Source organism: Erythrolamprus reginae, chromosome 2, assembly GCF_031021105.1.
Source record: "Erythrolamprus reginae isolate rEryReg1 chromosome 2, rEryReg1.hap1, whole genome shotgun sequence".
NCBI lineage: Eukaryota > Metazoa > Chordata > Lepidosauria > Squamata > Dipsadidae > Erythrolamprus > Erythrolamprus reginae.
The window spans coordinates 317,539,485-317,565,929 of NC_091951.1; the positions used below are offsets into that span (position 1 = coordinate 317,539,485).

At 38.0% G+C, this 26,445-nt stretch overlaps 1 protein-coding gene across 1 annotated transcript; it reads right to left on the reverse strand.

The window, feature by feature from the left end:
- Positions 1-470: 470 nt before the first annotated feature.
- SLC30A5 (solute carrier family 30 member 5) lies at positions 471-26,052 on the reverse strand. Its single transcript, XM_070743253.1, has 16 exons — positions 25,697-26,052; positions 23,419-23,541; positions 22,612-22,678; positions 18,154-18,239; positions 17,340-17,427; positions 17,108-17,195; positions 13,752-13,828; positions 13,017-13,187; positions 10,906-11,194; positions 9,188-9,396; positions 7,153-7,310; positions 5,967-6,096; positions 4,151-4,385; positions 2,719-2,945; positions 2,485-2,613; positions 471-1,321 (listed from the first exon to the last, which is right to left on the reverse strand). The coding sequence occupies exons 1-16, from the start codon at positions 25,777-25,779 to the stop codon at positions 1,151-1,153; spliced, it is 2,331 nt and encodes a 776-aa protein (XP_070599354.1). The 5' UTR covers positions 25,780-26,052; the 3' UTR covers positions 471-1,150.
- Positions 26,053-26,445: the final 393 nt, after the last annotated feature.

Consider the following 26,445-nt stretch of genomic DNA (forward strand, 5'->3'; position numbering starts at 1 on the left):
AAAACGGTATCCATGTGCCGGCCAGCTAGTGTTCGTGAGTGCAAGAGTACCAGAAAAAGGGCTGGGTTTTGGCCATTTTCAGGTCAAAAGCAACCCAGAAAACGCTTGGAAAACCACCTGAAAACCAGCCTAAAAATGACCCAAAAACAGGCATGCTTGCACCAGCCAGCTGGTCTTTGGGTTTCCAGTGCTCCAGCATGCAAAGACTAGATGGCCGGTGCTCTGGTAAGCTCACACGGACACACATTCAAGTTTGGCCACTCAGTGCCGAAAATGTTCACCATCACTGTTCTATGCCATTTTAGAGGAACTTTATAGTTCTTTGAAATTCTATGGAAAATTGCCCTTGCAGTATCATTTTCTATTTGATTACTATAATTAGGGACAAAAGACTCAAGGCAAAAAACTGTCAGAGAAATGTTCTAGTGTTTAGCCTGTAATTTATGCAATAATTTCACTAGATACTTATAAAAATTACAAAGTATTTATTTTACACATTGGTTCAAACTAAGGAACACAGAAGTGCAAAAACAAAAAAAATATTTTGCCCCTCCCTGATTTGTGGTTACCAGGGATTTTTCCTTCTAAAAAAAATTAATTTACCGGACAATATTTATACAGCAGAATCTATTTTCCTTCATTTAAAAAAGCCATCCTTAGAAAATAGGATAGTATACAGAAATGGAATTAATATAAAAATGTACATTTGTATTTGTTTTTAAAAATATTTGCACTCAATGTGTACGTACACATACAGCAGCAAAACTTCAAAATAATTTTGAAGACAATTAATTTTATGGAGTCGGCTAATGTCCTTTTCAAAGCTTTTGAAAATAATTTTAGTTTGTAATGGAAGAAAATTGTTCATTATTCCGTTTTGGGGAAAGTGTACAATACATTTGTGCTCATCCACATTCATATAGCAAAATCAGTTTAATAAGACACCAAATACAATATTTTACATTGTCATTATTTCCACATATACAGCATATGTCCTAGGTGTCCCTCATTTTTATAAACTTCTTGATCCAATTTTAAAGGTACACAACAGTTTGTCTAAAAATCCATATATATATAATCTGTACATTTATGTGCAAATTCTCTTGATGAAATAAGGAAAATAGTGAAATCGATAGATGTGAACTCCAAATTACATGATGTAAGTACCATCTTTGTAGTACTTCATGGATTCCATTTGTTTTGTCATTGCAAGGACATCATGGAACCCTGTACTGAGGCCAGACATATGCTGAAAATAAGCTTCTTTTTCCACCTGGATTGTCAAATTGTTAACACCAGAATCTTTGAGAACAGCTGATACCTAAAAAAATTAAAAAGAACAGTGAAACACACAAACATTAAATTTTTAGCAAAACTCTCTCTGACGATCTCAGGAAGATAACTGTTCTTAGACAAGGAATATTACTTTATCACCTACATTGTAAATCATCTGCATGTGAAAAAAACGTTTTCCTTAAAAGTTTCTTTCTGAGCAGCAGAGGAATGCTCTAAGGTGGGATTCTACTTTTTCTTTTGGCATAATATGCATAGAGCCTATAGCAGTGATGACAAACCTTTTTGTCCTCAGGTGTCAAAAGAGTGTGCATGTGTGTTATCGCACCTGCGTGAATGCCCACACCCATAATTCAATGCCTGGGGAGGGTGAAAACAGCTTCTCCCGTCCCCTGAAGGCCTTCTGGAAGGAACAGCCTGTTTTCCAACTTCCAGTAGGATCATGTTTTGCCCTCCCCAGGCTCCAAAGGCTTCCTTGGAGCTGGAGGAAGGTAAAAACGCCCCCCCCCCCCCCCGAGACTCTCTGGAAGCGAAAAACGCTCACCCAGAGCCTCTGTGCGAGCCAAAAATCAACTGGCAGCACACACATGCATGCGGAACTGAGTCAGGGCTCAAGTGCCAGCAGATATGGCTCCGCATGCCACCTGTGGCACTCATGCTATAGGCTCGCCATCACTGGCCTACAGTGAAAGCAAATTGTGCCCAATAAACTGCATTTTCAAATAAAACTGGAATAACAAGGGAAATAAGTTGTACTGATCAATCTCAGCATTTTCTAAGGAGCAAGGAAGGAATAGAAAAATATATGCATTAAGCAAATTACATATATGTTATACTTTTTTTAAGATGTAAAAAATGGGTAAAGTATTTCACAGTTCCATTCTTGCCTCATCTAAGTCACCTTCTTACTGCTACACCTTTTGGAAACTTCTGGAGGCTTAGAAATAACTTTGAAAATGAATAATCTCCAGGCTAAGATTGCCTTCAACAATGCACAGAGGGGAGTTACATGCATAAAATTACCTATTGGTTTAAGCATTCTACTAATTGAAGACAATTAGCAACTTTATTAGCAATATGTTATCACAAAGGTGGTTTTACCATTTAGTTGTACTATTGGCAACTTTTCATTAATCTAGGGAAAGTCATAAGTATGAGAACAGAAGATTCATAATGAACATACTAAGCTACCTGCTGTATTATTCTCTGTTCCATTACTTCTGACATTACTTGTACATGTATTGTGCCTGCCATCACATTCGCAGAGTGACACCAGAAGTGAGAATCTCTGTAGGAAATGACACCATCTATGTTCTGGATCTGTTAAAAAACACAGGATAATCAGTAATAAATATTCTATAATACTGTTCAATATTATGCTTTTCCAAAAAAAATCATGAAATTATAGGCATTGTTGCTTCTAACCTTTTCTAAAGCCATGTGCAGATCTTTTTCATGTTCTGGAGGCAGTCTCAACAAGAGTACTTGGCAAGCATCTTTTATTAGAGGGATAACACTGAGAAAAATCAGTGTGGCAATAAATAGAGAACAGAGTGGATCAGCTATCAACCATCCAAACTGCTGAATGAGAATTGTTGATATGATAACACCAACACTGCCAAGGGTATCTGCCAAGACATGTAGAAATACTCCTGGGGTGAGGAAGGAAACACGGATCATTAATACACTTAGTAGTTAAGCAACATGATCACTAGAGATAAGTACTATCAAGTTCTCTAATCGATCCATATCAGATTTTAAAAACTGATATCCTCAAATACTTTTATGATCATTTAAAAATATGTATTACATTTATATGCCACTCAACTCCCAATACCTATGGGAAGATCACAAGTAAAATAAGAGTCAGAAATAAAAAAATAAAGAATTAAAAATAGCAGAGATAACAAGACCTGGATCAGAATGAGAAAAAAAACCACTCCTACAATCCAAGAAAGCTTGCCAAAGGTTTTTATCTTATATGCCATTAAAATACCTCCCTTTTACGACCCTGTAATCCCTTAACGTGGGGTAGAGCTGGGGCAACTGAATAGATCTCAGCATTTAATGGCCAGATGTGTAGGTTATAACCAATTATTGCAACGATATGGAAAATCAATCTTGCTAATATAGCATTTCATTATTCTGTATTATTTAAGTCTATTCATTTATATTCTCTATGTATCTAGAATAAAAGTTACTCTAAGAGCAAAGGTTAAACCAGCAATAATTGTATCAAATCTACCTGCCTAGTTAAAGCAATTCACTCCTTTGATTAGTTTAAGGAAATCTTTCTCTTTGTCTAGGGCAGGAGTAGGCAAAGTTGGCTTTTCTATGACAGGTGGACTTCAACTCCCAGAATTCCTGAGCTAGCATGATTGGCTCAGGAATTCTGGGAGTCCACAAGTCATAGAAGAGCCAACTTTGCCTACCCCTGGTCTAGGGCAAAAACTACTCAAGACATTCTTACTTTTGTTTTAGCCATCCTGCTGACAGGATTATGTTTGCTTCCTGTATGTGACAAATTAAACACTCCCATTGTAACTAGGAGTTAATGTTTTATATTTGTACACTCAAGAAAATGATTATAAATAATAAACTGGCAAGCCTGTGGTCAGAGCATCATCCTAGAGAGAAGAGAGCTTTACACACCAGAAACTGCCCATTCCAGAGAGATTCCTGGCCCAGGCAAAACCTTGCTTCAAGAAATCATGTGTCAATATCTGTGATTTCTGCATCTCTACACAGATGCCCTTCCTGATGGATGCCTTTCTTTATAATAAGATATATTATCTTATGTGTCATTCTATGGTAAATAAAAGCTGAAGTCATAAGAAATCCATTGCTTTCTACTTACCCCTCATATTGGCATTCATGCTGCCTCCTAATGATCCATGCCCATGTCCATGATTATGAGTGTGCCCGTGGTCATTGTGGGAATGGCCATGGCCATGACCATGGCCGTGACTATGGCTGTGATGGGAATGACTGTGCTCATGTGCGTTGCATCCTCGGGAAGGCCCATGGGAATGGGCATGGCTAAAGGCACAGATACCAACAAGGTTTACTATCAGTCCTCCAACTGAAACAGGCTGCATGAAAGAGAACAATCTTTTAAAATATATTTTATTTAATACTATTAACTATGGCTAAAAAGAGCAAAGAACCCAGCCCAAAGCAACTTCCCCAAGTTGATATCCTTGGCCTACAGATTACAGAATTCTTAATTAAAACAGAATGAATATATTGCAATATAAATAATATGTATTCAGAGAATCATGGTGCTGGTAAAATTTAGCTGCTATGTAATTCTCTGGAATAAAGAATCTCTCATGCAATGATGCAAAACTACAATCTTTCACTCTGCATAACTAAGAAACAGAAGGAAGAATGCAAGACTGTATGTTTACAGTACTGCTTTGTACTAATTCCTAAGCTGTGTACATTTACATGTTCACTGTTAACATTAATCAGAGTTTGATGCTAATTAAGATTTAGAATCAGCTAATTCCCTTTAATTATGGAAATGATATATGGATGTACCCCTTGGGAACTCTTAAAAGCAGTGGACCAATGTCAAGCTTGACTGATTGATTCATTCATTTAATTTGCAATGGCCACCTAATCAAAATGCCTCAAGTAGTGTTTAGGTGGTTTAAAACATCATTAAAACAAATAATAAGCAATATAGGACTAATACAAAAATAACACCTCATTGAATATGGATAAAAACATTCAAGAAGTTCACAAATTGCCCTAAACCTGACTTAGGAGCCTAATATTGGCACTCGTATGTCATTAAGCAACATACCTTGTATTCTGTAAATGCGGATGCAGCTAAATCTCTATTTCAGAAGTAATTTAAATTTCAGGTCATAAGAGAAATGTAGATTAGATTTACCGTTGTATATTGTGGCATTTGCCAAGCTGCTTATATCCCAAGTTTTAGTACAAAGGAGAAGATGAAATTTAGAAAACTCTGAAACAGTTGCTAATTTTTATTATATAGATTCTTTTAACCAGGGGAAACATGAAATAGATGTCACAATATATAGTTCAGCCTAGACAGAAAAGATTCAGTGGAGTCAAGTTCTATATTACATGGAGGTATTTTCGGATGAAGAATAATATATTATTCTTCTATTATACATTATTGAGTCTGATTATTATTATCTGCTTACAGGCAAAATATACTTTATTGAGAGAAGGCAATATGTTAGATTAGGTGGGTCATAGACACATAAACAGACATGTATTCTTTCCTTTACTATTCTCATACTTCTCCCCAACTTCCATTTTGCAAATGCACAATTCTGAGCCCTTTGACTGAGGCAATGGCAAGACACCAGGTTTTGTTTTTATCTCATGACGAGAAAAGAGTAAATGCTGCATTTTCTCTGCCATTACCAGCAACAGAATAACATTGTCTATTTTTTGCTATGAAGAAAGATGAAATCATGACACGTTATGCCCATTTACAGACACTCCAGTCTTATTGCCACATAAAGGTAATAGGATGTCAGTGGCTCTGGCACATAAACGCTGTCTGAATTGCCAGCCTCAGTTCTACGTACTTCCCGCCACTTTTTCCCTGAAGGAAAAGTACCATTAAAAAAAAAAAGAGGTTGAAAATTTTGAGGCCAGCTAAGTGTGAGTTATTTTCACAAACTTACAGTCAGCATATTGGTGTCTATATCTGGAGGATCAACCAGCCTGGCCACGGACTCAGTGAAGACAAAGAAAGCTATAACCATGAGAAAAAGGCCGTTAATAAAACCTGAGAGAATTTCCACACGGCCAAACCTGCAATTGAGAAAACAAAGAATAAGACTATAGACAAAATATACTGAGATGTTTTGAATATGCTGAAATTTCAAACTATTCTGAGAACCCAAGATTTCAGATAGTCCTTGTTTAACAGTGCTAATTGGGGCTGGAAACTCTATCATTCTTTTTTAACAGATTATTTTATTCCTAAATTTAAAATACATACATACATACATACATACATACATACATACATACATACATACATACATACATTTTGCACAAAATACTAAATAAGTGGTTCATTCCTTCATTCATTCATCTGACTGGAAGACAGAACTGAAAGCCTAGAAAAGGCTCAATCACCATCCTAACCCAAGGCTTTGGATAGGAACCACTTATTTAGTATTTTGTGAAAAATTAAGGGTTATTATTATTATTATTATTATCAATTTATTGGATTTGTATGCCGCCCCTCTCCATAGACTCGGGGCGGCTAACAACAGTAATAAAAAACAGCATGTAAATCCAATACTAAAACAACTAAAAAACCCTTATTGTAAAACCAAACATCCATACAAACAAACATACCATGCATAAATTGTAAAGGCCTAGGGGGAAAGAATATCTTAGTTCCCCCATTCCTGACGGCAGAGGTGGGTTTTAAGGAGCTTACGAAAGGCGAGGAGGGTGGGGGCAATTCTAATCTCCGGGGGGAGTTGGTTCCAGAGGGCCGGTGCCGCCACAGAGAAGGCTGTTCCCCTGGGCCCCGCCAAATGACATTGTTTAGTTGACGGGACCCAGAGAAGGCCCACTATGTGGGACCTAACTGATTGCTGAGATTCGTGCAGCAGAAGGCAGTCCCTGAGATAATCTGGTCCGGTGCCATGAAGGGAGCAGTCTGCCTTCCCTGGTTTGTAAATCAAGGCTTTAAAAAAACTTAAGTGTCTTAAGAAAATACATAAATTGTGAATATTCAATTTATTGTTTACTTTAGTGTAAACTAAGTCTTTTCATTATTTTTATATGGTGTAAGTTACCTATCTTTTAGTCTCACAACTTTGTCTTTAAACCCTTTATTCAGATACATACCCATAGGAGAATATACGGGTTGCTTTCCATCTCGTCATCAGCGCTGCAAAGAGACCCATAACTAAAGCTGAACAGTCAAAAAGCATGTGAAATCCATCCGAAATTAATCCTAGACTATTGGTCCAAACACCATAAAATAATTCTATGAATGTAAAAGCCTAAAAAAAAAAAAGTAAAATTATACCTGAGTTGTCACAATAACCATTAAAACAAAGATGTAGGAAAAAGTTTCACTGCTTGTCTTTTGAGCAAGCTAACCTGACCTATAGATCCTAACCAGCTCAAGTCTTCCATGCTTCTGAGATCAATAAAATGAGGACACAAATTGTTGGGGACAATATTATGATATCTGTAAATTGCTCAAAATACTGTGAAGAACTATGGGACAGTATACAAAAATAGCAATAGCACTTAGACTTATATATCATTTAACAGTGCTTTACAGCCCTTTTTAGGTGGGTTACAGCAGGGGTCCCCAACCACGGGGCCGCGGACCAGTACCGGGCCGCGGGGCATGTTGCACCGGTCCCTGGAGTCAGCAGCTGCCATCCCTCATGCCGCCACCCCCTCCCTCCAGCGCTTCGCCTCCTGCCGGGCAAGAGGCCTCGGGAGGCAGGTTCTGCCGGCCACAGGACGATGGACGGGACAGAGGAGCGGGAAGGACCAAGAGGCTCAAGCCTCTTTTGGCTTCTGCCGCGGGGCGCTTTTGCGTTTTTGGCTGGGGGGAGGCAGGAGGGCCAGCCTGACCCCCTCTCTCCAGCACTTAGCTCCCGCTGGGCAAGAGAGCTTGGGAGGCAGGTTCTGCCGGCCACAGGGCGATGGCAGTAAAGAGGGGTGGGGAGGACCAGCACCCCTGTGCTTAATCCCGCCCCCAACCACACCCCTTTCCGCCCCCACCGGGCCATAGAAAAATTGTCTTGCTGAAACTGGTCCCTGGTGGAAAAAACGTTGGGGACCACTGGGTTACAGAGTCAGCATATTGCCCTCAACAATCTAAGTCTTCATTTACCAAACTTGGAAGGATGGAAGGCTGAGTCAACCTTGAGCCACTCAGAATCAAACTCCTGGGATGAGTATTGAGTTAGCATGCACTACTGCATTCTAACCACTGCACATCTGCATCATCTGCAGTGCTATTGCTATTTTTTTTTTTTTGCCTTTTAGTAATTTATCTATCTTTGATAAGAGTAAAACAATCAACTGATCCATTGTTTTTTTTCCAAGGTGTGATTTTATGCCTGAACATTTAAAAATGCACAGTGTAAGACAGGATCAAAAATGTTTTTAATAAGGCTTTTAATAATGGTTGGGCAAGGTGGCCAAGGAAACAGCCTAGAGAATAAAATATCACCCTATTTCTAAGAGGAAACAGAAAATAAGTGCTACTCCAAGTCAATCAATTCTGCACACTGAGATAGAGCTCCTTCTTGAACAGTTTTGGCAGTTACAATTTTTGGGTAAGACAGCATATTCTGGACTTTGGGGTACAAAGCTTGGATGAAGCGGATTGATATTATCTAGGAACATATAAAAGTAATGGAAAAGAATCAAACATTCTTACTTAACTGTTTCCTTCTCCAACCCACTTTACATTTTCTGAATGTCTTGTGCCATATCACCTAATGTTTAAAAGCAGCTGACCTTCAGGTTAATTCACAAGTCATTTACATAGTTCTGTAAAACACTGTTATTAGTTTTACTGTTGACCAAAGGGATGACTTAGATCCTTAAGGATATATACATTTTTGGTGACGTTAACAATCATAAGAAATACACAGAAATAAAATTAGTTTCTGTCTGCAGTTCTTACACACTAACCTGTTTTACCAAGTTATCTATGGTGAAACTGGGATTTCTTTTGTCTAAAATAATAAGGCTGGACTATATGATCTCAGTGCAGGCCCTTCCAGAGAGATTTACATTAAATGGAGACCTGTTTTATTCTCAATAACAAATAACAGAAAAAAATAATTTCATATATTTCTCTCTCTCTCTCAAACTCACACAGGCTTAACTATTTTAAAGATAAACTTACCAGATTTAGGCATAGAAAATAAAAGATCTGCCTTGAGTCAGACTCTTCAAGAATTTGCTTCAGTGATTCTTTAATAAATCGAGGCAAGGACTGAGAGCTGTGTTGTAAAGCATCGCCCATAAAATTGTAGAGTGGTATTCCTTCTGGCGAATAACCAATAAGAGTGCCTTTCTGTCCTTTCCGTGTCGGGGAGGAAAGAATATTGGCAGCTGGGGGAAAAAAAGCCTATATCTCACATGAAATAGAAACACATTTTTAAAAGTCCCTCCCCACCCCGAGAGATTCAAAACTATTCAATATCAGTTCAGTTTTATATCACACTAGCTACCTAATCAGTTAATGCAGGGGTATCAAACTCAATTTCATTGAGGGCCACATCACAATTGGGTTTGACCTTGGAGGGCCAGGTGTGGGTGTGGCCATGGTGGCCGTGACATAAAACCGCACCTCTGCAGACATGTTTTATAAACTCATAATAGGGAGATAGACATTTCTGGGATTTTGTTTTTTTAATACTTACTCGATCTACCTTATGAGAGACCAGATCAAGAAACTGATACCATAGGAAGACTAGAACTATAAATTATTGACATAGGCTTGTAGCAGAATCCTACAAGCCTGAAAGGTAAAATATTTTACGTTTCCTGCCTTTTATAACCTTCTGAGTCAAGGACCTGGACTCAGGCCTCCATTTTGGGCCTTGAAGGTCACCTGGATGACTTTGGAGGCCCTGTTTTGGGTCTGGAAGACCTCCTGGGCCAAAAGTACTTGCAGGGGGGGGGGGGAGGCTGCCTGTGCCCCATTTTTGCTAGCAGACTCACCGTGGGCCAGTTCTTTGCTATTTAATGACTGGCGCAGTGGGCCAGATCTAAGCACCCATGGGCTGAATCTGGCCCACATGTCTTGAGTTTGATACCCTTGATTTAATGCATAGAGTGATTTTGTTTCTTGGTGCTTCAGGTTAAGACCCATGATGGTATTGAATTTATTTATTTATTTAATGTATGTGGCCACCATCTCAACTAATGAGTCAGGATGATGAACAATATTAAAAAGATGAAAGAAAAACAAATGCAAAAATTGAAATACACAGCAGCGAGAAAAACACAATTAACAAGGCTGGGAGATGGGCAAGGCTACACAGGGCAAAATACACAGCAGCGAGAAAAACACAATTAGCAAGGCTGGGAGATACTAAATAGCTGTTTTGTTTAAAAAATTAAACAGTAACTAATCACACATCTTCCATGGATTAACCTGCAAGAAACCTCAAATTTTAAAAACTAATCTATTTCTACAATTTAGCCTATGGACATTAACCAAGGCAGGATTTTCAAAGGAGGTAATTCATTCAGTTTGATAGGTACTGTTATAAAAACTTAAGCAAGAAATTGCTTTCAAAGAAAATCTAGAAACTATAAAGCTAATAACCTTGTCTTCATACGGCAACAGAATAACGAACAAGGAATACCTTGGTGCATGTGTACACAAGTTTAAGTTCAGAACACTTAATGTAACTTACTGATTTACTTTAAAATGAACAATGCACTGTGAACTAAATCTCTATAGTAGCAATAGTGATGATTTAAAGATAGAAATTTCAGCACATATTTGGAAAAAATAACACTGCAAATGAGTACATCTTATGATATCTAGATCTTTTATCAATGCATGCAAATGTCTTTAATGGTTTTTTTTTTTAAAATAGTCATACTTACATAATATAAAGAAAATGGCACTGACTACCACTCCTCCAGATATAACATGCTCTGTAGTTTCCTGGTGTGCTGGTTTGTTCATAGCACGAAGATGGTTTGTTATTGGATGTGTCCAAAAATTACCAAAAATTAAAGCACTAATGAAAATGAGAAAGGATCCGTAACGGGCACATTTTGATACTTCCATCTTGACAAAACACACAGATTCTACATAGAAGTCCAAAATTATGACAAAAAAAATTACACTTAAAAAGGGCATGATGAGGGGAGGCCATGATTCTACTTTGCTCTGCAATTAAAATATGCAAATATGTAAATACAGGCAGTAATATTTAAATACTGTTATACATTATTGAACAAATGTATTTTTGTTTACTTTTGAAAGAAACAAAAATTAGCATTGTTTATCAACACATTTTATAATTTGAAAATAACACTGGGTACTTAGGATCTCTTAACAATTTAGGAATAACTACTACAGTACAGTATTCTTAAAATAAATAAATATACCATAAGAAAATATTGTGCGAGATCAGATTTAAAATCCCTGAATATAACATTCATCTCCAAGAACTTGCTCTAGCAATCTCTACAGTACTGTGTATTACAGTAAATTCAGAATTTTAATTAATCAACTTTCCAATTAGGAGGCTAGTTTCATGGTTAAGGTACCAGGCTAGAAACTGGGTGATAATAAATTCTAGTCCTGTTTTAGGAACAAAACCAGCTTGGTGACCTTAAGCCAGTCACTCTTTCTCAGTACTAGGAGTTAGGCAACAGCAAACTACTTCCAAAAAACTTTCTCTTGGCAAGAAAACAGCAGGGACTTGTCCACACAATTCCCAGAAGTCAAGAATGACTCAAAGATACTCCAACATACTTTCCAATTATATCCTATTAAATTTATAAAATATTTATGGAAAAGGTAGCAAAATTCATAAAATTATAAAGACACGTTCTTAAAGCTAGCAAGAAATTGGATTAAATTGATGAATTATTTTTTTCAAAAATCAAGTGATATTTGGAGTGATGAAAATCAGCTGGAATTATGATATCAGTTACAGAAACAAAGTGGAACTATAGTTGCATTTCAAACTTCTGTAACTGGCAAAGCCATACGTAATAGAAGAGCCATGGTGGTGCATGGTTAGAATGCAGTACTGCAGACTACTTCTGCTGATTGCCAGCTGCCACAGTTTGCCAGTTTCATTCTGACCATCTCAAGGTTGACTCAGCCTTCCATCCTTCCAAGATTCGGTAAAATGTGGACCCAGATTGATTGGGGGCAATATGCTGATTCTATAAACCACTTAGAGGGCTGTAAAGCACTGTGAAGTGGTATTATAAGTCTAAGTGCTATTGTTATTGCTAGCATTAACACAGTATTGGGCAGCCACTTACAGTGCTAACCAGACGGTCCTCAACGGCCAGTGCGCGCGCTCCCGCATGTGAGATTTGGCTTCTGTGAAAATTTTGGCTATTTTGCCAGTACTGTATTTTTGCTTTTGTGCATGTGAAGCAAAGAAACCAATGATTTTAGCTAGGAATCTGTTTGTTGTGCCATTCCCAGGCCGAAATCTATCAGTTGTGCCGTTCCCGGGCCATTTCCATTGGCCGGACAGCATCCCCCTATGTGGGGGGAGGAGCCCCTGACTGCATTCACCCATTCCTTCATAATATCATCTAATAACTACTGTAGTATTCTTTGTGTCAAGCTGTGACACGCTGCAGGAACTTGCCCCTCCAAAACATCTTTCCCTTGCCCTGAACAAGATATGTTATTCTGTTTTGATTGCCCCCACCCCATATCTTTATGATAAAGGTGTGGTGGTTATACCAGCAGGTGTTTCTTTTTTATCCATTTTGTTCCCTTTCTCTTTGGGAAATGAGAGAAGTGCAAAAAGCCACTTCTTCCAGAGAACATGTTTCAAGATGAAACTGCAGAAGTTTCAATCGTGGCATCCCCATTCTTTTGGGAAAGGCATGTAGCAAACAAAACTGCCTCTCAAAGAGTCATGGTTTGAAGGTACTGACTGCATTAATAAGGATGACTTAGATATAATGTTTTGATATCAGAATGTTGTTTTCTTTTTAACAGTCATTCTAATTACCTCTGTTGTCAAAGACAAAACAATCACCCAAGGACACAGAAGGAGAACTGAAACAAGATGTGATAATGATTGAAGACGTTTGGCTCCACCAATATCAACTGAGAGTTTTCGGGAAGCTGTGTGAAATCCAACTTTACAACACAATGCTAATACAAGCAAGATTACTCCACCCTACCAAAAGAAAATAGAAAAAAGAAAAAGACTTTGATTAGCACTCTAAAAACAAATGCTCAATATTCCTTTAAGTATATATCTATTAATAAAAACCACAGATTTACATTTTTCTTAGAAAGCAGAAGATGCATATAAAATTATTGGCAGTCCCAAAAATGTGTAAACAATTAATAAAATCAATGCCTACAGCTGTACCTAGTTCATATCTACGTTTCCAGTTTCCTAAATCCACGTTCTCTGCTCCCTAGCATATTGCCATTATGATACAAATACATAATAAATTACTGCAAATTGAAGGCCATTACATAAAAAATGATTTGTCAATGCTGTTGCAATAGCCTTTCTATTGTGAAGTAAGCTACCCTAAATACAACGAAACTTTCCTGTAGGTAAAATATGATTGAAACATGTCTTTCATCTACAAAGATACTTACACTTAAGGACTGTGCATATAAAAAAATTAAAATAATTCAGCAGAAACTACTAATAGTACTTTTTATATATTTTTTGCTAACAGTAACCAATTAACATAATCAAGTCACTAACTTCTCAAGCATTTACCTTATGATCTGCAACTCCTAAGAAAGTGATGACTGTATAAAGCATATGGGTTAGAGCACTGTCATGATGTCCTTCAGCTAAATAATTTGAAGTTCAGGAAAATTCTGCAACAGGACTTTATCCGTGTCTCATTCAGGCATACATAACAAGAACAACATTCTGATTTCTATTAACTACTTTCTTAAATAAATTAAATGAAATATAATCCCTATAATGAAAAAAATAGTTCCATCTGGTTTTTGAAGGATAAGCTAAGCAATACTCAGTCACAAAGGTGAAGCCTTAAAGGTGCAAAACAAAGGAACAAATAAGAAGACTTTTTAACAATCTGGACAAAATATTTTGGAATTGTTTTGTTCATGGTATAATTTTCCAGACCTCCCCCCCCCCCTTTTGGATTTTTGTAAATGTTTATACTATTTTGTTAGCTTTTTATAATTGCTATTTCTTTATGTTAATTGGTTGATATCGCTTTAAAAAAAATCCGATCATAGAACATAACTGTTGGAAAAATTATTAGAATACATATGCTAAAATATACAGTAAATAACCATTTTCAGTCTAATGGGATTGAACCTTTACACTGAAATCTTATGAAATAACCTTCCAGTATCAATTCCATCTTGTTCCTTATTTTTTATTCTTACCAAAGGTAATGTTCCATAGCCTCAAATAGAATGCATTCCTATAAAGAACCTAATCTGTAGACATGCCAAAAATCTGCACCATAATTTATTAAGAAAGCTCGCTCATTATATTGCAGATAGTTAATGGCCTCTGAAGAAGAATTGTGTGCTTTATGTTCTTAAGGGGGCAGTACTGTAGTAATTATTAATGGGACCAACTTAGGAATTCTTCAATGTGAAGAAATAATCATTTAGATTCTAATTTTACATTCCTGGTCAACAGAGTTGAGGAATTCATGACTCAGCTACAATTTTACTGACGATTTAACATTTTTGAGAGGTTGAGGTTCATAAAGTTAAAAGGTAGCATACAAGGGGCACCATTATTTTCAGGGTGTTTGCAGATTTTTTTTTTAAAAAAACCTGTTTTAGATGATCCTTGAGTTATGACAATAATTGGGATTGAAATTTCCACCAAGTGCTCTGGTTATAAGAAGGATGTCAAGTGACCACATCATTTAGCAACAGAAATCCCTGTTGTTGTTGTTAACTAAATCTCAAGTCTCATCCAAGCAAGTCTTGGCTTGGTCCCTTTTGATGCACCCTTGCAGTCCTAAATACCTCTAGGTTGCCAAGCATCCAAATGTTGTTCATGTGATTGCAGGTGCAGCCATAATTTTGGGGACCAGACATAAGTACCATTTGTTTAGCAAAGCCATAACTTTCAACCGTCACTGAACAAATGGTCATTATGTGAGGACTACTTCTATACTTATTTCACCACTGTTTTCAGCTGTTACCTGTCATAAGATGTTGGAAAATTGTGCTTTCAGCAAACATGGAGAGAGGTTAGGATCACAGTATCAGCTGGTTTCACAAGCTGCCTGGATCCCTCTGATCTAATGCAAAATTGGTGTTATGGTGCATTTCTACTGTTGATTTTCCTAAATATCTCAGTAGCTTCCTGGATTGATAACAGCATTCTTCTGACTCCTCTACATGAACACCCACAGGAGGAACTGTGATGATGAATTTCCAGTCATTTTTGGTAATCAGAAGGCAATACTGGATGACAGAGATTACTGCTTTGACTACAGACATTGGTCAAGGGATCATGGCTACCTTTGAAGAGTGTTCAAAAACTTCAAATTGTCCAGAATGCAGCTGCGCGAGCGGTTATGGGGCTTCCAAGGCATACCCATATTTTTCCAGCACTCCGTGGACTGCGTTGGCTGCCGGTTGGTTTACGGATGCAATTCAAAGTGTTGGTTATGACCTATAAAGCTCTACATGGCATTGGATCATATTACCTCCGGGACCGCTTTCTGCCGCATAAATCCCAGTGACTGGTTAGGTCCCACAGAGTCAGTCTTCTCCAGGTCCCATCAACTAGATAACTCGAACAAAGTTCGTAAGAAGAGGCAAAATTTTGCTGAACCCCGGGTTCGGTTCGGGAGGTTGCTGGGAAGCCCCCCAGGCCGGCTGCGACCGTTTAAAACACCTGCGCCGCTTTGCAGCTGTCTCCTGAAGCCGAACTCGGAAGTTCGGCTTTACCGTTCGGCTTCAGGAGACAGATGGGAAGCGGCGCGGCTCTTTTAAAAGGTCGCAGCCGGCCTGGGGGGCTTCCCAGCACCCCCCCGAACCCGGGGTGCTGGGAAGCCCCCCAGGCCGGCTGTCACCTTTTAAAACAGCCGCGCGGCTTCCCAGCAGTCGCCAAAAGCCGTTTTTTTTGCAGGGGGTTTTTTGGTTGCACGGATTAATTGACTTTACATTGTTTCCTATGGGAAACAATGTTTCGTCTTACGAACCTTTCGTCTTACGAACCTCCTCCTTGCACCAATTAAGTTCGTATCATGAGGTATTACTGTAATAATATTGTAGAAAATAAAGTATCCTCATGCTTTTAACCATATTCAAAACCATTAAGCTAAATTGTCTATTTGGCAGCATCAATAGCACGCTGAATCTTTACTTTCTATATTCCCCACTCTCCACTCCCATTGCACTCCGAAGTTTAAAGAACTCTTGCTTTAAAGCAGGAGTGTCAAACTCAATTTCATTGAAGGCCGCATCAGGGTTGTGTTTGATCTTTGGGTTGGGTGAGGGGTTGGGGCACCTGTTTTCAGAAATGATGCCACGCAGCCCCTCAAGAGGGTGACCCCATAAGCCAGATCTAAGCACCCCAAGGGCCAGATGCAGCCCGTGGGCCTTGAGTTTGATACCCCTGCTTTAAAGCTTCAAATGATCTGGTTCAGGGATAGGGATTGTAGCAGAGAATTATAAATAGCAGGGCCTTTTCACTTGGGGTGTCAATTTTTTATATTTTCTCCCTAGGGGGAAATCCTGATTATAGTTAAATATCAGTTTTTCATAAGAGTTAAATATATTACAGTAAAGTTATTTTATTTTCTATTCCGCTGTGTTTGGAAACAAAGGCTAAGCAGTATTTTTCAGAGTTTATTTTGCTTGCACTATAAAACAAAAATACTATATTCCTTGCAGAGCATAATGGTAAATAGGCAATAAACAATAAGCAAAGTATCAAAGTATGCTATTACATAACCACTAATAATACTGTTACATATCTGTAAGTTTATATCAGAAATAGCAATTGAATTCGGCACAATTTCTAACAGAATAAAGTACTTTATTTTTTTGCTACATATTAACAGTCTCATTAAAATTAAGCAGCTAGTAATTTTTTTTCAATTATAAAATCAGAAAGGATACGGTGTTCTGCAATTTTAGCCATGAGATCATCATTATCAAAAAACAGCAGGCAGATCACAGCAATTATAAAAAATGCCACACCTCTAGTCTGGGGGAAAAAATGGAGAAGCTGGTTATAAAAGGAGACAAATACTCTGAATAACTTGTGGCAACAACAACAAAAAGGTAAAACAATAACTTGTTATTACAAAAATTGTTATTACATAAAGTTTTTTGTAAAAAAAAAAGATACCTTTGCTGGGCCTCCTTTGGAACTTGTGAACAAGATACTGAGTAATGAAATGACAACAATATCACTATGTTCAAAAATTAAGAGAGTTCTGCAAAAGAAGAACATAGCAAATATTTTTGTAAGACACTAAGTTTAAAACCTGTGGCTCAAACACTCAAATAATATTCTTGAATTCTTTATACCAACTTAATCAGAACAGTTGTGGCAGTACCTTCTCATCTGTCTATAATTGGGGTGGGAGATACAGTACATGTTCTGCTGAGTTTTCCCAGGCACGACAGAAATAAAATCCTGCATTTTCTCAATATCATCTATATTTTCTCAATATTACTCTTAAGTAACCTTTCACAGAATAAATACAAGTCCTACCCTTGAAGAAACTCCTTCTCCATTACTAAATGGATCAATTTCTGAAAAGAGCATTATAGGATTGCACTAAAAGGATGGGTCTGTGTTAACATGACTTTTGTTTTGGCTGCCATAAAGTTATGAATTCTAGACATAATATACTTTTTTTTGAACTGGTGTAAGAAAAAAGGTTAAAGCTTCTCTAAAAGTTATAATGCAGGTTTTAATTCACAGTCCAGAAAATTGATGCTACAATCATGGACATTTCTGGCATCTCAGTCTGTTTTAAGATATTGTATTATAGCTTAGCCTTTTACTATTACTGTGACTGGGTTCAAATACTGCTAATTTGAGCTGGCTGGCTGGAAGTTATGTTTTAATACTTCTGTAGGACTGGAGAAGGCTAACCAAAATAAACTTGATTTGTAAATCATATTTTTCATGGATAAACCCAGAATATATTTACCTTAGTGGTCCACACAGAGTGAGGCCAAAAAACCACAAGAATGATATTATACAACCAACAACAGCATGTTTAATTATTTTGATCCACTGGAAGAAAAGAAAAATGCATGAGGATTCTTAAACTCAATTCTGAATCCAAATCACTGTCTTAAAAACACACCCAATGTTTTCTTAGATTATTTAACTCTGAAATACATTTCATATAATTCATATTAAAACAGTTTTAGTACAATTATACACATATAAATAATTCATATTTAATTAGTAAAATTGCAGAAATACAGAACTTTGCAGGACATTTGATGCCCATTAAACTCTTTTCTTTGCAGTAGCCAAAATTCTATAGAACTGCAACATCAAATTCTACCATCCTGAGAAAAATACATAACATCAGGTTAAACTTTCACTGTTGAACTATCAACATTGTTTTTTAAAAACTTTAAAAGCTCCAAAATTCTCCCCCTCCAAAAGAACTGGATAATTCCAGTCCTTATGTAATTTAACAAAATAATGTCATTACCAAAATGCTATACCAATTCTAGATTGAATTTTCCAGAGATAAGAATAACGACAGCTCAGTGGCCCCCTGATTCTGCAGAGTGTTATGTAAAAACGAGTTTAGCAATTGACAATTTTTCTATGCTATAAACTCCATTGCCAGAAACAATACCAATCACAACAAACTTTGATAGAGACAGGATCTATCTCTGTTACAACGCATCCACTTCTGTGACCTCTGCGTGGAACTCAAAGGATGACTAGATTTAGGTGAAACAAATTTATACATAGATTACCGTGCTGGACACATCAAAAACAAGATCTGCAATCCATCCCCCAACATCGAACCCTCCATCCCTCAACAACAAATCAACATTCCACACACCACCAACCAAGACTAGGAAAGCACTCCCCTTACTTGCTCAATCCAATCCAATACTAATTTCAAATGCAAACTAATCAATGCAAGAAGCGTAATTAACAAGATGTCTGAATTCCTCCCCCACTGACACCTTCGATATTTTTTCTGCGAAACGTGGCTAAATGCATCCCTCCCTGACTCCATTATCATAGCAAGAAACTACCTTGTCTTCCAGTCTGACTGTGAAACCCGCAGACGGAGGTGGAGTGGCTATATTCTACAAAAAAGGCACTAAACCTAAAAAATATCCAAGTTATACATGATCTCACCCTTGCCAAAACCATTGTCTGTAATCTATCCTTAAATGCCACACTTTGCTTCCTACTTTATTTACAGAGCCCCAGACTACGACATGCAAATAAATTAAACTCACTGCTAACATTGGCAGCTTCCTGCCCGTATCCCCTTATCTTTCTTGGAGACCTCAATCTATCTCACATTAATTGGACCCTAAATGAATGCACGACTGAACCATCCATATAATCCTATACAACGCTGTTACCAGTCTCGACCAACTAGTAATGAAAAATACTAGGCTCAACAACTGCCTCAACCTCATATTCTGCAACAGCAAAAGTCCAACTTATGGATTACAAATAAAGTAACCCTTTTCCAACAGCAATCACAGCATGATAGACTTCAGCCTCAACCAAGACCATTGCAAGAATCACCTTAATAATGGGACACCTAAATACACAACTTTAAAAAAGCCAACTATGAACTCATAGATGCTAACCTCTCAACTCTTGATTGGCAAACTCTATTCCAATGATGGTGAACCTATGGCACAGCTGCCACAGGTGGCAAGTGAAGCCATATCTGCTGGCACAGGAGCCGCTGCCCTAGCTCAGCTCCAACGTGCATGTGTGTGCTGGCCAGCTGATTTTTGGCTTGCCTAGAGGCTATGGGAGGGGGTTTTTGGCTTCCAGAGAACCTCCTGGGGGATGGGGGAGGGCGTTTTAACCCTCCTCCAGCTCCAGGGAAGCCTTTGGAGCCTAGGGAGAACAAAACACAAGCCTATTGGGCCCACCAGAAGTTGGGAAAAAGGCTGTTTCTGGCCTCCAGAGGGAGAAGCTGTGTTTGCACTCCCCAGGCACTGAATTATGGGTGTGGGCACTTGCGCATGCACAATAGCATGCACGCACGCACTTTTGGCACCTGAGGGGAAAAAGGTTAGCCATCACTGCTCTATTCTCTGGCTGTAACACTGTCGATGACCACTATAACATCTTCTTGCTCAAAGTCAAAAGAACTATGAGACCACACGCATCACTAATAACCACCACAACCAAAAAGACCTTGACTTTGTGTCAGAATGCTCAAACATCTGGCAACTCCAAATCTCAACCAACAAATGCTCTGTCCTACACATTTGCAAAAATAATCAGAACACCAAATGCAAGCTGAATAGCCAAGACCTTGCAGACAACCTTCATTCTGTAAAAGACCTTGGAATACTCATATCAAATGACCTAAGTGCCAAAGCCCACTGCAACATCGCCAAAAAAGGCTTCAAGAGTTGTTAACTTAATCTTACATAGCTTCTTCTCTGATAATATCAGCCTACTAACCAGAACATACGAAAATTTCACCAGACCAATCCTTGAATACCGCTCATCTGTCTGAAACCACACCACATTTTGGACATAAATTCATTAGAAAATGTCCAGTAATACTTTACGAAAAGAGCCCTCCACTTCTCTATTCGCAACAGAATATCTTACGCAACAAGACTTGAAATTCTAGGCTTAGAAAGTTTAGAACTACGTCGTCTTTGACACTACCTAAGCATAGGTCATTAAATCATCTGCTATAATGTCCATCCTGTCAATGACTACGTCAGCTTCAACCACAACAATACACAAGCACACAAGAGATGCAAACTCAAAGTAAACTGCTCCAAACATGACTGTAGTAAATATGACTTCAACAACTGAGTAGTTAATGCCTGGAACTCACTATCTGACTCTGCAGTTTTGTCACCAAACCCCCAAAACCTTAACCTTTAGACTATCCACTGTTGATCTCACCTGATTCCTAAGAGGTCAGTAAGGGGCATGCATAAATCCACCAGCGTATCTACTGTCCCTGTCCTAATGTTTCTCTCTTATTAGTACATATCTCATGTACATAAACAGTGTTATATCTATGTATACTACCAATACATACTTGACAAAATAAATAAATAAATAAAAATATAGCACATGAACTCAGAATTTACTTCACTAAATTTTCTCAAAAACTATTGTATACAACACAACTTCCTTCTAGAACAGCGATGTCAAACTCACGTCATGTTGTCGTTATGTGATATATTGCAACTTCTCCCCCTTTGCTAAAGCGGGGGTGACTGTGACCAGCACATGACACATCTGGCCTGCAAACTGTGAGTTTGACACCACTGCCCTAGAAATCTCCCAATATTTTAACTTTCGGGAAGGCTTTAAAAAGCTAGCTCTTCTCCCAAGCATTGGGAAAGGTTAAGGTTAGAGCTAGAGAATTACATTTGGTGATGTACTACTGTACTTTTATTGTTTGTCGTTATTGTTTTGATTTTATTCTTGTGAGCCACCCAAAGTTGTGGCACATAAGATACTTTAAATAAATGCATGAAAATATATGAATACTTCTGCCTGTAATGCAGATAGTGCTCCACTTACAACCACAACTGAGCCCCAAATTGTTGTTGTTTTGTGAAACATTTGTTAAATGAATTTTGCCCAATTTTACAACCTCTCCTGCAAAAGCTGCTAAGTGAGTAACTGCAGTTGTTAAATCAGTAACATGATTATTAAGTGAAGTTGGCTTTCTCATTGACTTTGCTTGACAGGAGGTTGCAAAAAGTGATCACATGACCTCCAGACACTGCAACCATCATAAATATAAGCCAGTTGCCAACTGTCTAAATTTTGATCACGTGACCATGGGGATGCTGTTGTGTGAAAAATGGTCATAAGTCACTTTTTTCAGTGCCATTGTAACTTTGAACAGTCACTAAATGAACTGTTGTAAGTTGAGGTCTCCCAGTCACTGCAACCAGTAATAGTAATAGCAGTACTAATAATAAATAATAGTAAAGCAGTAATAGCAGCTAACATATCATTTCTTGACAATTAAGCTTGTGTTACTTTATAGAGAATGGCATTTGGTCTTGGATTGTAAATATAATGAAGTATAAATAATACAGAGAACTAATGGGTTTTTTTTCAATGTAGTTCAACCTGATTGTATCAATTCTTAACTTTAATAAAGTATTGCAGATAAATAAATATGTAACAGACGCAATATTTTTAAGCTTTCCAAATGCATTTTCCAATGTAAATCATGAAAAATATCTTGAATCTTTCATATGATTTAATACAATTTTGGGGAAGTTTCTGAAATTCTACAATTGATTTCCATCTGAAATAAGCATTCTGCCATTCTAATTCCATATACTATGTTCTGATCTATACATATACACAGCTTGTCTAGATACTTTAACATTTCCTTTAAACAAGTTCATATAAACATGATCTCTATAATCAAAGTTCTACAGACCTGATGCTTAGTTACTGGTTTTCCAGAAGAAAATGGTTTTTGAATCAAAATTGTAAAAAGTGCAGATCTGTACAAAGACAAAATCCTGTTAGTCAACAACTGCAATATAGGAAAAAAGATCAGTGACTATATTATATTTATATATCTGTAATTTGGCTATGGCATTTTAAAGCATTCACTTCACAGAATAAGACATATCCATCATTTCTAATCTGGAATTCAACAAATTAATTTAGGAATTAACATGGATTTATACATATTAAAACTACAGAAAAACAGGATTTCTGCATTGTTTATCTATTTATTTCTATATACTTATTTATTTATTTATTTATTTATTACTTAGATTTGTATGCCGCCCCTCTCCGAAGACTCGGGGCGGCTCACAAAGAGACGTAAAAGAGACGTAGAAATAAACTTATAAATACATCTGCAACATTTTACTAGCCAAGTAACCAAAAGCAATCTGCAAACATATTTCTTTTGACAACAGTCTCAGCTCTAAATTAATGCTAATTATTTTAGCAAACTACTGTTGCAGATTTTTTTGTGACAAAATAAAATTCATTTAATTACAGACATTGATCTGACTGACTCTAACAGTAACTAGAGATGGTTATGAAAAAGAATTAAAATGAGGGGGTTCGCTTGGTAACAGGACCATCAATTTTCAACAGTCATGATCTCAACAGGTCTATGATGATGACCCAGGAAAATGTTTAGATACAAATATCCCAAATGTGGTGTTTAGATACAAAATAAATGATAATAGCAAGTGCTGAAAAACCAAAACAAAAGTCAACTTACCCAAGTTTTACAATGAAGATAAATTGTACAAGGTGAACTACTTTCAAGAGATCATAGGATTCAAACAATCCTAGAGCCTTCAAAAATTTAGTTAAACATAGTAACACTATATATTTAGTCAGGCTGAAAAGAAGAAGAAAAAATTTAGTTGCTAACTTTTCAAGCAAGTCTATACAATTATGTAAACATATTTTAGGTAAGTTAACTTTCAATGTATAAAATCTAGAATTAAAGTTACCATAAGGCCATAAACATTTTTTACTCCTAATGGAGTAAGCATAATTGTACTATCCATGATGCACTTGTTCCTCAAAATAATATCCCATTATTAATTTATCTGCTATTCAGTATATTCCCCGCATGGTTTTAATATGGGTGATTGCGGTCTGTCCAGGTTAATAATACAATGACTTTAGAATAGAGGAAAAAAAGCCTTCTACTGTGATTTTGGAGGGGAAAAGATCTGGGAAGAATCCAAGGATGGAGTGATTCCACTATAATAAAAATTAGAAAATTTTATCCAGTTATCTAAGTCACAGAGAATCTGTTAGGCGTTTACTGGAGTCTAGGATAAATAAAGTTAGTTTTGACAAATGAAAATATTTTTAAAACTGAACTCTTAATCTGGCGCAGTGTAGGCTTTTCTACATTAAAGAAGTTTAGTGTAAAAGAACTGTTGCTATTCTAGGTGAATGTATGACTAAAGGAAATCGTGTATCTACATCTTTAACTGGGGAGCAGTTTAGAACTAAGACATTTCCTGACAGTTAGAATAATTGATCCGTGGAACAGCTTGCTGCCAGAAGTTGTGAATGCTGCAACACTGGAAGTTTTTTGGAAGTTTCATTGGTCTGAAGTGATATAGAGTTTCCTGCCTAAGCAGAGGGTTGCACTAGAAGACCTCCAAGGTCTGTCCCAACTCTTTTTCTTTTCTCTTTGTTTTGAAACCAGGAGAAGCTTCCCACCTGGCTTTGTATTTAATGGTGGACTAAAATACAGAGGCTTTCTAGCCTGCTGCCTTAATCACTACATCAGACCAATGAAACTTCCCAAAAACTTCCAGTGTTGCAGCATTCACAACTTCTGGCGGCAAGCTGTTCCACGGATCAATTATTCTAACTGTCAGGAAATGTCTTAGTTCTAAATTGCTTCTCTCCTTGTTTAGTTTCTACTCACTGCTTCTTGTCCTAATGTGGTGGCACAATGGCAGGCTATTTCAGGTAACTGCTAGCTGTAGTTCAGCAGTTCAAATCTCACCACGGGCTCAAGGTTGACTCAGCCTTCCAATGTAGGTAAAATGAGGACCCAGATAGTTGGGGACAATATGCTGATTCTGTAAACTGCTTAGAGAGGGCTGTAAAAGAACTATGAAGCAGTATATAAGTCTAAATGCTTTTGCTATTATATTCAGGTGCTTGCTTGACTTCCTCTTCTTTGTGGCAACCTCTGAGATATTGCAACACTGCTATCATGTCTCCCTAATCTTTCTTTTCATGAAAACAAGACAGACCCATTTCCAGCAACCGTTTTTTATATATGTTTTAGCTTCCAGTCCCTTGATCATCTTTGCCAGACGATCATGGTTAACCACTTTTGAAAATACCGCCTTAAAATCGCACCCATCTATCTCTCCCCTCCCCCACACAGAAAAGAAAACTAGCAGGTATAGGATAACACAACAAAACCACAGGTGGGAAAGAACAGCTGCTTGTTGTTGTCCCTGTCTCTGGCTTTCACTGCAAGGGATATAAAGAACCTCTGATGAGGATACAGGGTGCATTAAACTGGCCAAAGTCTGCGGTGCTTCTTCTACTTTCGTAGCAAGAACAGTGATTCCCTCGTTGCCTCTTCCACAGAAAGACCTGACTTTGCTCTATAGAGAAGATGATGCCTTCACATTAGCCTGGCTGCAGGTGGCATCTTTCTAGGTTCTATCATATCTGTCATATCATATCATATCATATCATTTCTAGGTTCTATCATATCTCAAGACCTAAAATGGTCACCCAACATCAAAAACATCCTCAAAAAAGCACAACAAATAATGTTCTTTCTGCGCCAATTCAAGAAGCTCAAAGTGCCCAAGGAGCTGCTGATACAGCTGCTGAGAACATATGTATAAAAGACAAATTCCTCGTGTGTCCAATCACATTTGGCCAATAAAATAATTCTATTCTATACTAAATGAAACTCCATCCAAGAAATAAGAACCCTCCTCTCATGCTCCGCCTGGACCCGCTCTCCCTCTCGACTAAACGCTCCCAGGACGGTCAGTTACCGGGCACTCGGCACATCCACCGGCCCCAGCCGCCCGCCTCTGGCCAGGGCCTCGCTGCTGCTCCCGCTGAACTTTTCTTCCATTGCCGGCTCTCTCGCCCGGTCTCCTCAGCCGCCACCGCCGCCACCGCCGCCCACGCGGGGCCTCCTCATTCTCCTCGGACCGAGTGAGCAAACGGGTAAACGACGGCCCGCTGCAGGCCTCGGCCCGCCGCGGAACAGGAAGACACCGGGGAGCCAAAAAGCCACGTCCTCAGCAGCCGCCGGAACTGCAGAGAAGCGGAAAGGGGGAAAGCGGGGACCGGAAGGAAAGAGACACTCGCTGCTCAACTTCCCATCTCTTCCCTCGCTCCTGCCTGAATGGATTCGCCCTCAGGGCTTTAAGGAAATGGTTATGAAGCAGCGCCATCTATCGGCGTATGCCTGCATATTTTCTTCTTGGAATGATGCTTACAGTAGTACAGTATTTATGTCTATTTTCTCTGGAGCAGATTCTCTTTGACATGAGTTCTTCAGACACGGGCGTGTCACACTGAATCAGAACTGCATTCCTATCATCCATTTCCTCCTACTTATGACTGCAACTTGTTGCTTGTATCCTTAAGATTTTTATTAATATTGATTGTTTCCTCATTGCTTATTTGACCCCCTCTGACAATCATTAAGTGTTGTACCACATGATTCTTGACAAATGTATCTTTTCTTTTATGCACACTGAGAGCATATGCACCAAAGACAAATTCCTTGTGT